The 15413-nt window shown below is 28.2% G+C and overlaps 1 protein-coding gene across 3 annotated transcripts in view; it reads left to right on the top strand.

Moving 5' to 3' along the window:
* Positions 1–15413, top strand: part of LOC107454627 (guanine nucleotide exchange factor DBS) — a 117983-nt gene that overhangs the window by 77565 nt on the left and 25005 nt on the right. For all 3 annotated transcript variants that reach the window (XM_016071876.4, XM_016071888.3, XM_016071882.4), the window contains 9 exons: positions 2343–2426; positions 2516–2633; positions 4110–4200; positions 7006–7119; positions 7206–7322; positions 9072–9346; positions 10185–10299; positions 13439–13558; positions 14946–15137. In XM_016071876.4, the coding sequence (XP_015927362.1) occupies positions 2343–2426; positions 2516–2633; positions 4110–4200; positions 7006–7119; positions 7206–7322; positions 9072–9346; positions 10185–10299; positions 13439–13558; positions 14946–15137 (1226 nt within the window). The remainder of the gene's footprint in view (positions 1–2342; positions 2427–2515; positions 2634–4109; positions 4201–7005; positions 7120–7205; positions 7323–9071; positions 9347–10184; positions 10300–13438; positions 13559–14945; positions 15138–15413) is intronic.

Raw genomic sequence — 15413 nt, 5'->3', positions numbered from 1 at the left:
CATGTAGTTAAGATTTTAAAGTGCTGGTAAAATTAAACAATTTCTGCTTACCTTAATTGTTATTTCTCTATTTAAAAATTGTGAGGAGGTAGAATTTCCGGGATTTTTGATGTACCTTATTTTCTTAATGAAACATATAAAAAAAGAAATATAACATCTGCTTCGGCGGGATGAAATGGAAGAAGAAACAATTTTTTTTAGTATGTATAAATAAATGAATTTAGAACTTTTTGTTACATTTGTGTGGGTAAATAAAAAAAAATACACCTTAACTCTTTTATTTTTTTTCGCTTATGTGTAGTAGGAAATTTTCACTTAAAATACATAATAATAATCTGTAATAATGTGAAATTTAATACTATTTTCCATATACGTTTGGCGAGCATTGTTTCGTGCTTTGAGCGTGCCAAATGAATAAAACATAGCTATTTATCGTTCTCCTTTTTTGAAAAGAAGGAAGAACAAATTAGATCTTTATCAGGTAAGTGTAAGACGAAAAAAAAAAAAAAGAGAGAGACTTTTGTATATTTTCTGTTTCTTTCTTAAATCTTGGCACTCTGATATTCTTAATTACTCAAGGTCAATGATAATAAGCTCTACCGACTATCTGTGAAAGTTTCTTATCGAAATTATGCACATATTATTATCGACTTTTTTTTTCTCTCTCTTTTTTAAGTTTTAGCTGATTATCGAATTTTGTTGTAAGCTAATGAGTTTTATTCAGGGATGATTCGTGGGTAAAATTTTTATATGCTGTATTTTTGATATAGATATTCAGTCAATGTCATCCTCCATGATAGATGCCCCTGAAAAGAGAATAATTTTTTTTTTCAATGCCCACTTGGAGTATGAACTTCGTCATACAGGCATCCGAAGGACATATTTGTTAGTCACTCTTTCAGGGGCACCATATTAGATGGGCCAACCTTGCTCCCACAGTAAAGGCAGATAGTACAGAGAAGGAAAGAACGTCCATGCCTTGCCCGGGATTCGAACCCAGAACCTTTGGGGTGCAAGGCCAGTTCTCTGATCCCTACACAGACCGGTCGGCAGGATTGTAATCATTGTATGGGGAAAAAGCAAATTTAATTTCCAAAAAATAAAAAAAAAGTATAGGAAACAAAAATTTAAATCTATTATTTTAAATTTCTTTTTATGTCAGGCTTTTTATGCAAATTATTAAGGTAAAAAAGGAGAAAAAAAATCTTAGAAAATAATCTTAATTTTTTTTCTTTTTAAATGCAAAGAATATTTAAATTATAAATGATCTTAAACTTTATTATTATATTTATCCTATATAAAAATCATACACTTTTGTTCTTCATAAAAAAATTTGTTCGAGCTAAACTTTTACCTGTGAAGAAATTTTAATTTCATGTTAAAAATTGTAATACATTTAAATTTTTAATAGTCGAAAGGATACCCTTTTGGCTAGGTGCCTAGGATCATAATCCCTTTCTTCCCTCTCTGCATGCCACTGCAGTGTATGCATATTTTGTATAAACACTTAATGTAGTTAAAGCACTCCCAAAACAAACTGTTGTTGGTCAAAGGGGGTCATAGAGGTCAAGGATCCCCAATTTTGAAACCAAATACGTAATGTTGGCAATGTCGTGCATTGCACACCTGCATTTATTTCTCGGACAAGTTGGTACCTTTTGATCACACTCTGCGAAGGAACCCTGGTTCTACACAAGGATATATACGAACATTATTTTTATGTTTATAGATTATGCATTTTAGTTGAAGTGTTTCATGTATTTTAATATTTTTTTTTTAGTGGAAATGTAATTAAGCACATCCGAAAAACTGAAACTTTTTTTTATCTCACATATATTTTTTTTGAAACATATTCATTATTCACAAAATAGTTGTCATAATTATAATTTCATTTGCATATAGGCTCACTCATTGCCTTGTGTCAACATCTGAACAAAAAGTGTTAAGTTCAATTTTCGGGCAGTGAAAAGGAATAATTTTTTTTTTTTTTTTTTTGAAGAGAAAGAAAAAATCGTAGCCTAATAAAGAATTAACACAATTAAATTAGTCGCTTTAATTCTCTATTCTATCGTTGTAATTCTTCTATTCTGTAAGAGGCCCAATTATGGTTCATAAATTCAATGTACCATAAGTGGGCCCCCAGGATTCATCAAGATGCAATTAAAATATTACTGGATTTCAAATTACTATAAACTTCTATCATAAGAGTTCCATCGAAGCATCCTAAAGGTCTTTTTGTGTCCGATTTAGTTTATAACATTGTTCTATTCCTTTGCTATAATTTCTGCATGATACTTAAGCGAAATGTTCAGAATTTTTTAAGATTTAAATTTCTGTTTTAGATGAAACAATGGAAGAAAACGATTGTTCTTTATGTGTGCAAGATGTTGCTTATTTATTACAAAACAGATATGCCATCATAACAGGTAAACATTTTAAACGAAATATAAGATTCAATTGTTTTCATGAATAAATTTTCAGATCATTTTAGCTGACTGAAATAATTTTCTTTTAGGAGGAAAATCTTTGGAAGGTTTTCCAATTATTACTTTTCCTGATTCATCTGTGGAATTTTTAAATCTCTCTGATGATGAATACAAGAAATTGATGCTATTTTTAACTGGTGTGCCATGGTGAGTTGATTTTAGTTGTCTTTTTTTGCAATTTTTTATTTTTCAGAAACTTTGTATTAAAAGTTAAATTAACTCATAAATTACTCAGAAAAAGCGTATTACTAAAACAATGCATTTTTTTAAAAAATAATTCTTTGTACTGTTTGGTATTACTGTGAATCTGATTGTTATGATTATTTTGCTAATTAGCAGAATTTCGAAAATTTGATTCAACGGAAATTCGTCTTTATGGTAATTCCGCGTTAACGCCTCTTGATTTGTTAGCCGCTATTTAACTGGGTAATCACAAAACAGGGAAAAGTTGGAGAATTCAACTTACCCCTCAAGTCTGGGGTAATGAATTATATAATTTGAATTTGTTAATTTGAAGCACCATTATGTCCAATATTTTTTTTTTTTTAAAATGTCTTGTAGTTTTTTTTTTAATGTTTATTTTTTAACTGTAATTGCAATTATAAATGTTTTTTTTTTCAAATATTTTATGTATAAAAATAAAGCATAACTGTAAAATTAATAATAAATTTATTCCACTGATTACGAATTTTGGGGAAATTCAGTTTAGTCAATGTAGGAAAGACTGAGAATTTTTTTTTTTCTTTGTGTTTGTGTCCATACTGATTTAAAGAATCACATTTCGCAATTTTTGCAGACAATATTTTGGCGCCAAAGTAGATTCAGGATATTTAGTCACCTATTGTCGGGATTCTTCTTAACGCGATTCACCCTTTGCAATTTTTATATACACGAACCAAACATAGATATTCGTTTTATCGCGAGTTTAAAAAAATTGCATCATAATTTGTATTGAGGCAATTTTTATATCACATATCACGATTTAATTACAAATCACGCATTGTGATTAGTCTCTGGCCAATTAACGATTCTTATTCACTGGATCAAATTACGAATCATCGCTGGATTTGTGAATCGCACATCGCCATTCTCATTTAATACACCATTTGCAAATCACGCCTTACAGTTCCTCATTTTGCTATTCTCATTTCACAATTTGCGTAGCAATTTCAAAATTGGGCATTTTACAGACTTCTTGCTCATTAATCTAAAATTTTAAATTATTAAAATGTCTTTAAAAGTTCCATATCTGCTTGTATATAACAGGGGTCTGTCTAGGTTTTTCTGAGAGGTACCTATTTTGTGAAAATTTAGACATAATTTGTGAAAAATTAAAAATTGTATTTAAAAATCCAACACAAAAATATGGCAAGAATATGGACACATCATTTCTTAAGGAATACAAAAATAAAATTTTAAGAAAAAGTATTTTTTTTTTCCTAAAATTAAATTTGTGAAACTACCGTTTTTCCTAAAGTTGAATTTGTGAAGGTACCGCTAAATGGTAGTAAATTCGGTCTGGACAGAAGCCCTGTATAAGCAATCCCAATATGCATACTGCAGTCATGTTTTGTAACTTAATAATTAATTTTAGTAACTCAAGTTAATATTGAATACTTTCAGCATGCAAGATGCAGATAGAGGGTTTGTTCTTATTATCGATAGAAGAAATGATAAATGGAGCTCTGTAAAAGCAGTTTTACTTAGAATTGCTGTAAGTAATCTTTAGAAAGTATTTTGCTCAATCCATTATATTTTTACTAATGTATTTTTCACCTAATGGAATTTAAAGATATTTTTAATTTGATCTAATTCTCATATTGCCCTATTTGACTTGTGATGTGCTAGAACCTTTACAATAAGTTCATTCTCTTAAAATCAGTAAATGTAAAAAAGTTACTGTTAAAAATTCACTGTAATTATATAAATGTATGATTTTTTTTTACTTTGCAAAAATAATTAGCACAATAATTTTATCAATATGTAATGATTTTAATTAATTTTATTTTTAAATTTTAAATATTTTACAATAATTTTATTTTATGATTTTCCCTATTTTTTCATATTTTTTGTTAGCTACATTAACAAACATTTTTATTATTTTATTTTCAAATAAAGAATTATAAAATTATATTAATTTTATTTTATGTAATAGTAAAGTTGATAATGTTTAAAAAAGAATTTATCATTGATATCAGACACTTCAACTTATAAAATATGTATTATTATTAAACACTTAATAAAGATTAATTTTTTATTATTTATGCTTTTGGCATTTTAAGTTAGTGAAAAGCAAGTAATTTTCATTCATTTATTATTGTAATCAAATTGAATTTACAAGTTATTTATTTATTATCATGTGTACAAATCTAAACTAAAATGAACTACAGTATTTTCATTTTCAAAAGTACCTGACCATTTGATTTGATATCTGACATTATTTCTTGTCCATACAGCTATTTGTCCTACATCATGCAAAGGTCTTTTAATAGTACTAAAATATATAATGTGAGTCGTGATGGCTCAGAGAATAGAGCGTTCGCCTTCCAATGAGATGAACCAGATTGGAAACCCAGTGATGGCTGGTAGATACGAATTCCGCATCCGATTTGCACCGACCACAGTGTTGACGTAAAATATCCTTAGTGGAAGAGTAATGGGTTAAGAGTCCCCTTGCAGCCAGGCTAACCATGGGAGGTTTTCATGTTTCCCTCTCCATGTAACGCAAATGCGAGTTAGTTCCATCAAAAAGTCCTCCGCAAAGGCAAATTTCTCCTGATACTTGATCCAGGGATCAGGTTCAAAATTACAAAGCTACGGCATTGAACATTATTAGTCATAAACCCAAAAATTGGGCCGGCTGTTCAATAACAGTTATAAAATAATGTATATATCAAAATAATGTATGTATATATAATGTATACCCCTTATAACTCCTGTGCAATTAGAGCTGCAGATCTTTGACATTCGACATTGTTATACTTATTATAGTGTTCTCTCATTCTATTATTTTTGATGGTCTGACACTTTAATATTTCAAACCATATCAAGCTCAATAATTAGCAGTCAGATCAGATTTTTCAATTGATAAAAAAAAAAAAAAATTTGAAATGCAGATCTGTTTTCTTTTAATAATTTTATTACTTTTTCATTAATTTCAAACATACTTACAATAATAGTTTTCTTAATTCAAATTTTTTTACAACAGAAATATGTAAGGTTCATGACCGCATCGCAACAATTATCACCAAATCTGAAGTAAAAGAACAATAGGATATTTTTGGATATGAAAATATTTAGATTTGTTCTATGTTTGCAAATGTTTGTGCTTACAATATTAATTAAATAATGTGATATTATTTTGATTTACAATAATTACAATAAATATAATGAAAATTCTTTGTTTTACACTCATTAAAACAGTCAAAAGCTGAAAACAGTTCGTTTAAACATACTGGCCATAAACTTTAAGACACCCTGTAATAAAGTGAATTGAATAGGTATTTTCTATCTAAATACTTTTCAAGCTTCAGTACTTAATTCCACACCTTTAAGAATTGTAATTTGTTCCACACCATTAAGGTGTGAAATGATAAACTTGAATTTTATCTAAATATAGTTAATTTACATTGTCATGTATTTTATAATTATTAAAATATTATGTCTGAAGAATATAAAAAGTACTCAATCTTAATGGCTCAAGGGGGTGACTCCAAATAAACTAATTAACAAGGACAGGCAATAGTTTAAGTTACGAAAAAAGTTAGATACTTAAAATTCGATTTCTCAGGAACTATTCGACAGATTTTGTTCAATTTTGTATTTTGCTTATATTATTACTATATTTGTGTTTTTTAAATTATATTCTTTAAAATGAAGCAAAAATTGTATACCTTACAATTCAAAAATTTTTCAACCATTATTAAAAAAATAATAAGTATTTTCTAAAAATTATTTTTTGCGAGGAATTATCTTTGGGTAAATTAATTTTATAATTGTGTGCTAAAATTTTTCAATTTGCTTAAAAAGTTTTTAAACTATAGCGAAATGTGCAAAAAGTAAAATTATCATGAAGGGGTCCAACATTTCGATCGCTTTCCAGGTCAAACTACTGGGACCATATTTCCCAGATTGCAGCTACTTTATTTTGGGGGTCAGAAATCCAAATCCGTTTCAAAAAAGTTATGTTTATTCAGAGAAAATACGTTTTTGTGTCTGATTTCATAACTTAAAATATCGTCTGCACTTATTAAAGAGCATATTTGAGGTCACTCACTTGAACCATTAAGATTGAACGTGAAAATCCAATCATTAGATCAAAAATTATTCAGAGTAGGTAATTTTTTTTTTGGTTCTTTTTTTCTGCTCTATACATGAAAATGAAGCTTATTTCACTTTTTTTAGGAGTGGAACTGCCTCACTTATCAAACTTATTTCTGTTATTCTATGTTTTTCTGTGTAATGATAATTCAAAAATTAAACATATGAGTTTAATAATTTGGGAATATTTTTCTTATAGGGTTTTTTTCCAGCTTTGATACAATTAGTTTTTGTTTTAAGGCCTGTGGGTTTCTTGCAAAAAGCAATATCTGGTGTCAGTAATAAATTTTTTAAAGAAGAGTTTAAATTCAAGGTATATTTTTACAACCTTTTCTTCTAACTGTTACTGCAAATCTAAAAAAAAAAGGAAAGAGATTACTGTTCTTTTATACTTTTTAGGTTATTGTTTGTACAACAGTTGAAGAACTTCACTCTTACATTGATATTAGTCAGCTAACCGATGATCTGGGAGGAAGCATTGCATATGATCATGATAGTTGGATTCAACAAAGAACGGTATTTTTTTAATAATTTATAAAACTGGCATAACTAATTATAGATATTTAACTTAGATATTATGGCATTACAAATTATAGATATTTTAATTTGATATTATGGCATAATTAATTATAGATTATTCTTGTCAGTTGAATGTAATTTTGCAGCTGGTATAGGAAAAGAATTGTGTCTTATTTCCATTTTTACAGTCAGTTCTCTGTAATTACAATAGTTGATAACCTGCAAACTTACTTGTAACCTTCAAAATTCAGAATTTATGTTTTTATGGTAGTTTCTTGGCCAAAGTGCGTTTTTTGACACGTTCCTTTTTGAAAGTAGCATGTTGTAGAAAAGGTGCTTATGATAAACATATATTTTTTAAAAAAAAAAAGCAATTGCTATATTTAATGTAAATAATGAAGAAAAGTTAAAATTGAATGTGACAAAAAATTAAAATATTTTTTATTATTGTATGCAGTTTCAATGACTGTTTCATTACTGGTGAATTTGGATCAGGACATACCTTTATTGTTCTTCTTAAGTTTAATAATTGTTGAGAAAAAGGTTAAAGAACTTGATGTTCATTTTTCAGACACTAGTACTGTAGGAAATGAGGGGAGAATTTAAAATGCTAAAAACTTAGCCGGAGACAAATTTTTAGGTACCATGGGGACCAAATATCTTAGCTTTATCTACCCTTAGTTGAACGATTTTTCTGTTGATACGAAATGACTTTCAGTGCTTTTTTTTTTATAAACTTAATTAATGCATTTCGATCTGACTATTTTCAGCTTAAATATTGGAGCAATTACTATTTATTGATCTGAAAATTTTTCTTCATTTTGTTTTTACATGCGTTGATTTGATTGCTAAACTTCCACTAGAGCTATACTAATAGGCTATTGGGGTTGGTTAGTAATTCATTCTTAATGTTCTTAAGACAATACTTGCACATAGTGTACTACATCGTTACAATTTAGATCAAAGAGCACATGGTTATAGTATTCACTCAGTCTCTGCACCACACTCCCCAACTTCCCAATCTCTTAAGTTTCTGATTCTGAACCACATAACTTGAATTAATTAGAATATTAGATGTTATTTTGCTTATTATTTGCTACCTTTCTTCCCCTTTGACCACATACTAGTAGGACAACCTCTAATTTTTTTTATTTCAATAGTTAATTAATCTATGTATGTTTGATGTGCAGTAAAACTAAGAAAACAATAGTTTTTTTTTTTCGATTCATGAAAGTCAACAGAAATCTTATTTGTCATTCAATAGATTTTTCTTAAAATAAAATACCCCTTCCTAAAAAACTGTATTATTCAATGTTTGATTATTTTGCTTTTTCATTATATTTATTTTTGTCGGTAACTGTAATAACTATATAATTGAACTTATGTATCATAACTCATGAGCGTTCTTATTTATATGCTACAAAAACCATTGTTAGGATATCTGTAAAACGTTAAATTGTGTATTCCTATGTTCCTATCTATATGCTACAAAAACCATTGTTAGGATATCTGGAAAACGTTAAATTGTGTAATCCTATCTTTTCTTTTACAGCTGTAGTAAACTGAAAAAATTTAGATTTCTTATTTTGTTAATTTACATGCTTAGATAACTTTATATAAACCTCCTTATATAAATACCTAAATTTAAATAAACCTCCAAATAGTTTATTTTGTGCAATTCATTTTTGCAATTATTAGGAAATGCATAAAAAAGGAACAATGATCAATAAAAATTTTCCCACTTAGGCTGTTGAAAGATTCTCAGCTAATACAAAAGAAATATCAATTACTCTACAAGATGCAATTATTCAGTGGCAGTCGAGTACTCTGCCAAATGATGTTGAAACAACAACAATCCTGCTAGAAGAACATTCAAAAGAACAGCAAGAATTGAAAGATGATATTCAAAGTGCAATCCGACATGGAGAAACGCTATTAAGCTGTATTCGACGTCCCTCAGAAGAAGATGCATCTCTTGATCTCTGTCCTGATAAGTTGATCAATGTGGCTACTGTAGAAAGGTATATTTTAAAATATTTATAATTTGTTTGTTGGAAATATTTTAAGCATGCAAAGCTACTATTTTGCAATAAAAAAATTTCTGTATTATTTTATAAATGTTTGTAACTATTTTAATTTTATTGACACATTGTTATGCTGAGCACAAATGTTGCATATTGCATCAGATCTCAAATAGAAAAAAAAAAAAAAAGATTTAAATTGACAACTTTATATTAATAGTTTCTTATAATTATAATGTAATTTTATAATTTTTTAGTAATATTTTTTATCTTTATACACCCAATAGATATCAAAATTTTTAACTGTGTTTTAAGATCAAATTTTCTGCCTTTAAATTTAATTATTAAGGTCTATTATATATTATTACGTTTTAGAGGGAATTTTTACTTTTCATTATTACTGTAAGATGTGGTTATAAATACAGCTTCATTTAGATTGAATAATTGATTGATTTTAACAAGTTTAAAGAAATAAGTTCCTGTTAGTTTCAGGCAGTTAAACTATATAAATAAATTCATACTAAACTAGGCTCCAACATCTTATGAAATGATAAAATGTTGTGTAAAAAACCTTGTTGTGTAAAAAAATTATTTATATTGAAATAATACATAAACTTAGTAAAAGTTATAATACTTTAACTTAGTCTTGTTAAAAAATCTGATCAATAATTGGTATAATTAAAAAATCTTTTGGTTGTTGATCCATTACTTTTGATTTTTCAAATTCTCTGTTGCCACGCTTTTTATAAATTTGATTATATGCACTGTTTTTTTCAAAAATTACTATAGTTTTTTTTTATAAATTATATGGAAATACTCATCCATTTTTTTATTGCAGATTATTAATACAATTAGATGAGACAGCAAAGAATTTCGATTCTTTCTGGGAAGATCATAAAGAAAAACTTCAAAAGTGTTTAGAACTGCGGCATTTTGAACAGGATTTCAAAGAGGTGATAATAATTTATGTCATAATTATTTGTAAGTTTAATTAATTTTCTTTTTTGTTAATGAAGTATTTTCAAATGGAAGAAACTTACTTTTTTCATACAGGAAGTATGTATGTTTGTCAATAATTGCGTATATCTTGGTACATATTTCTTTTTATCACTGAATTTTATTATTTGTTTACAAAATGCTATTTATTTTTCTTTTAAAATAATGTTAAAAAAATTAGTTTTAAAATTTGACAAGGGTCTAGATAATACTGCTTTTCTAATGAGGCCATTTTTTAATTCGTCTCTGAACTGTACTTAATTTTCACAGCATAAAAGTTAGGAAAAGCTCATTTTTATTTCTTAACGCTTTTCCTTTATTATATATCATACAGAAAAACATCTATCAAAGAAATTTAATGCATTTTATTTTGTATATCAAATTTTTTGCTTAAGTTTTTATAAATGTTTGAGATATTTACTGAAAAATATGAAAAAATATATATTTATGTTCCCTTGTCATGTTTTTTGTTTTTTCATTTACATTTAAAACCAATGTTTATTAAAATACAATTATTTTATTTTATAACCGTCGTTGAACAGCCGACCCAATTTTATGGTTTTACAACTACTAATGTTCAACTCCTGTAGCCTTGTAATTTTGAACCCAATCCAGAAGACAAGGGAACTCCTGGATCGAGTATTGGAAGAGATTTGCCTTCGTGGAGGACTTTTTGATGGAGCTAACCCGTATTTGCGTTACATGGAGAGGAAGACCAAGAGAGCCTACCACGGTTACCCTGACGGCAAGGGCTTTAACCCATGATCTGTCTACCACTTAGGATATTTCACATCAGCACTGTGGTTTGGTGCAAATCAGATGCGGAATTCGTATCGACTGGGATTCGAACCCGGTTCTCCTCGTTGGAAGGTGAACGCTCTATCCCCTGAGCTATCGCGGCTCTTTTGCCACCTATGAAAGTAACACAAGAAATACCTTTTTGGTATGATGTGCAGGTAGTCCATGGCAATCTGCATTACAGTGATCTTTGAAGTGATTGTGCCATTCCTTCATCTGTATCAGGGGTTTCCAACTTACATGAGACCGGGGGCCACAATTAAAAACACAAATCAAATGGCGGGCCGCAACTTAATCAAAATTTTAAATAGGACTCTTTTATGTTTGAAGGAACATTAAATATCACTGTCAGATTTTTACCAAATTGTACAAAACAAAAGTATTGAATAACAAATTAAAATAAGAAGTAGATTTTTAAAAATATTTAATTGTTATTAATAATATTTTAAAAAATATTAAATAAAAAATAAAAATTCGGGCTATAATAACTTTAATGCGCACCTATGTATTAAACAATTAATGTGCAACAGATATCTAATTGTTAAGATATAAAACTTTAAAAAGGTTGGTATTAAAACTTGCATAGTAACTCACAAAATGTTCAATCAGAAAATTGAGGTTTGTCTGCAGCAACCAAAAGTGAATAGATATTTTCATTTAAAATTTACAAATGTGTGTGTAAATATTTTCGTCCAAAATGAGTGGTTTCAAAAAGTTAAATCGGAGAATTTCTACGAGAAAATTTCTGATACGCACATACTAAATTATATTCACCAAATACAAAAATAAAATGAAATGAAAAAAAGATTTAGATTTGATAAAAAGAGATCACGATTGTTTTTGTATTTTAATAAATATTTTCTTGGATGCAAAACCTGAGAAATAACTTTTTTTGCACCGTTGGTATGTTAAATTTCACAGAAACGAAGAAATTAGGTTTTTATTAGCGAGAAAAGTATTTTAAATGCATATAGATTTTTTACGAAAATTGTCCACAAAATAATGACAGTTCGCGGGCCCCAAAAAAAGGCTTCGCGGGCCGGATGCGGCCCCCGGGCCGCCAGTTGGAAATCCCGAATCTATATGCTATTCATTGATTCCTCTTGAAGCACATGTTTTCTTTTACAGATTGTTTCCAACTGAGAATCCTTAAACTTAGACAAAATTTGTGGCAGTAATGTTGATAAACTTTTTCTTCTATTTTGTTTCAAAATAAGATCAGATGATTCTTTCTAATTCTTTAACATTGTGGTACTGCCTGAGTGGTGCTACGGTCTTAAAAAAATCGAGCAAGCACTTCAGGTCAGGGTTTCTTGTACTCTTTGGTGTGGGGTAGGAACCTCATGCTATTTACGAAAATTTTATGGGACCCCATAAAATAACTATTTGTAAATCAGATATCTTGAGTATAACTGTCAGTTACTTTACTTGTATTGTAATATACTAGTTTTAAACTCTTTAATTTTAAAACATAGAACAATGTGAAAATTTTTAAGTAAGCAAAAAAGCTTGAAAAAAAATATAATACAATGATAAAAATGAATCGATAAAAAAAATGAAATAATAAAAATAATTGAAATGTTTAAAAATAAATCGAAATGTTTTAATATAAATGAATTGAAATGTAAAAATGAAAATCGAAATGAAATCCTTTTTTCTTTGTCTTCATTGTCTTATCTTTATTTTTTTTCCCATACATTGTACAAAAATATTTGGTAATTGTTAAATTATTATAAGTTAAAGAAATATCGAAATTGTTCAAATGTCTGATGACCCATGCAATAGGTCCTGCAACCAAATCGAGGTTGGGACCCACAGTTTAAGAAACTCTGCTCTAGGGTAATACTTAAAAAAATCACTAAACCCTACACTGCAAGCTTTGTTTTTGTTGGTTTAACAAACTATAGTCCAGGTGCTTATGGAAAAGACCTTGTTTATATTGTCTTTATTTGATTGCATATCTATTAATTTTAAGGTATTTGAGTTTGAAAATTTATGTAAAGTGTTAAAATATTTTAAAACAGGTTTTGCCATATATATACTAAAGCCACTGCAGATTTGCTCTGATGAAATAATCGGAATTTTTTATTTAATTTTTCATGACATTTTTTTTAAAATCTAAATGTCTTACTATCACTTATTACCTCAAAAAATTAATGCTGAATACTGAAGCCAAGTAGTATAAATGGTGTAGGATGCAAGAATTGACTATTTTCTTTTTTATAAATTAACTTAGTGGTACACCTTTTTGCTCTGCTTTTGAAAAGGCTTTAACTCGGAAGATCTTTTCCTTTTTAGATCCAAAGTGTCTTATCATCTTGCATTGATAAATTAGCTGACATGCCGATTTCTGCTGACTCAGCTTCACAAGTTCAAGAAGTTTTAAGAAATGTTGAAGAATTTGATCAAAGTGCTCAGGTATACTTTTTTCCCCCCTTGATCCTTTAACTTTTATTCTTTTTGTAATACTTATCTGAAAAAATAATAATGAATAATAATTTTTTCATGAAACCATGTGAAATTTACTTAAAATATAATTTTCTTTTTAAAAATTTATAAAAATAGAAAACTTTAAAATATTTTGAGCTTTTTTTTCTCCATTGTATGCTGTTTGATTTCAAATTTTTAAACCTCACATGTTTAAATGTGTTCTTATTATATTTTAAGTTCAGAAAACTGTTATAGTTACTTGAGCTCATTTAAGTGTTTAGTTGTTTAAGCAGCACAGCATTACCAATTAACCCTTCTGGTCATCTGATCAAGTACAAAAGTGTGTTAACTAGACTCTAGTCTTAAACCAGACTGAAATTGTCATGAATAGACTTGGTTTGGTCGTCAAGCTTGTTAGGATGGGGAAAATTCTTTTATAAATGGTAGCAAAAAAAGTAAGAAAAATATAGGTTTTTTAGTTCATTAGTATATACCAAAACTTAACGGAAATGTATATAAGTGCAAAAAGTTTAAGGAATGTAATGCTCAAGTAGGAGCAAAATGTAAAAATTTTTTAGTAACCTCGAAAAACCTTAGCTGCCACTTTTTGATTTTTCCCAAGTCAAACTCCATAGAGGAAGAGGGTGTTCCAAAATAAAAACTTTCGATTCTTTATGAAAGCCTACAAAAGTTTAAAGTGCTGCCTCAGTTAATAATTGAAGGACTTAGTGCAATAACAATTAAAGTCTTACATGAATAAATTATTTTAAAAACAAAAATACAAAGAGCAGGGTTTGTAGCGTTTTTGAAAAGTGCTTAAAGATGCTTATTTTTGATATACGTTTTTTAAAAGCCCTTAAAGGTGCTTTTTTTTATTCAGGGTTTGTAAAAAGTGCTTATTTTTTATCTTTTAAAAAGAGATTTTTTCTTTGCTGTATCGATTGTCATTCTAAATTACAAAAAATGCATGATTTTTAAAATTTTCTCTGCCATATTTCTCAAAAACTGATTATTTTATCATAATTATGCAAAAGTTTTGCAAAAATTTTTTTTTTTTAATTTTATTGATTTTGTGTTTATAAATTAAGAACTTTAAACGATAGATAATTTTTTTTTTTATAAAATGGCACAGATCCTAATTGTGATGTTTTTTTGAAAAGTGATTGAAAATATTTTTTGAGTGCTTATAAAATGCTTATTTTTTGTTTAAAAATCTAGCTATGCACCCTGAAGAGATTCAAATTGCCGGTTTTAATGATTTGAATTCTATCATCAACTGTTTAATATAAAAATAAAAATTTCTTCATATTGCTTATTTTTATGCAGTTCTCTTTTTTTAATTTTATTGTTTTATATACATTTCTGTATGTTTTAGGTTGAGTTAAATAAAGCGATAGAGTTGAAAGAGATGGGTGAGAAGCTCATTGGTGATAATCACTATGGTGTTGATTCCATTGCTCCGAAGTGTGTAGAACTTGAGAAGATGGTAGGTGACTTCAAACAGCAGCTTCATCATAAGCTTGACATGCTTAGGAAATATTGTGATCTGCATGAAAAAATAGAAAAGGTATTTTGATTTTACTATCTAACCATTTTTCTTTGCCGAAGGGAAAAGAAGAATTTTAAAGTTTGCATGGATGAGCGTGTGGTATATCTTTTGTCAAGCTGCTGTGTGTGTTCTTTATATGTGTTCTCAATTAAATGCTGCATGTTATACTATTTTTAATTTCTAATGCATCAATAAATATTCATTTAGACGTATTCATTGGATTTGAATGATGTCTTGTTCTGTTTGTGCCAAGTATATTTTTTGGGCACTTTTTCGACTTTTTACTGTATTAAC

The sequence above is a fragment of the Parasteatoda tepidariorum genome, chromosome 2, assembly GCF_982258835.1.
Source record: "Parasteatoda tepidariorum strain Cologne lab strain chromosome 2, Ptep-v5.0, whole genome shotgun sequence".
Lineage (NCBI taxonomy): Eukaryota > Metazoa > Arthropoda > Arachnida > Araneae > Theridiidae > Parasteatoda > Parasteatoda tepidariorum.
The sequence above is the reverse complement of the archived record's forward strand: the minus strand, read 5'-3'. Positions and strand labels throughout refer to the sequence as shown.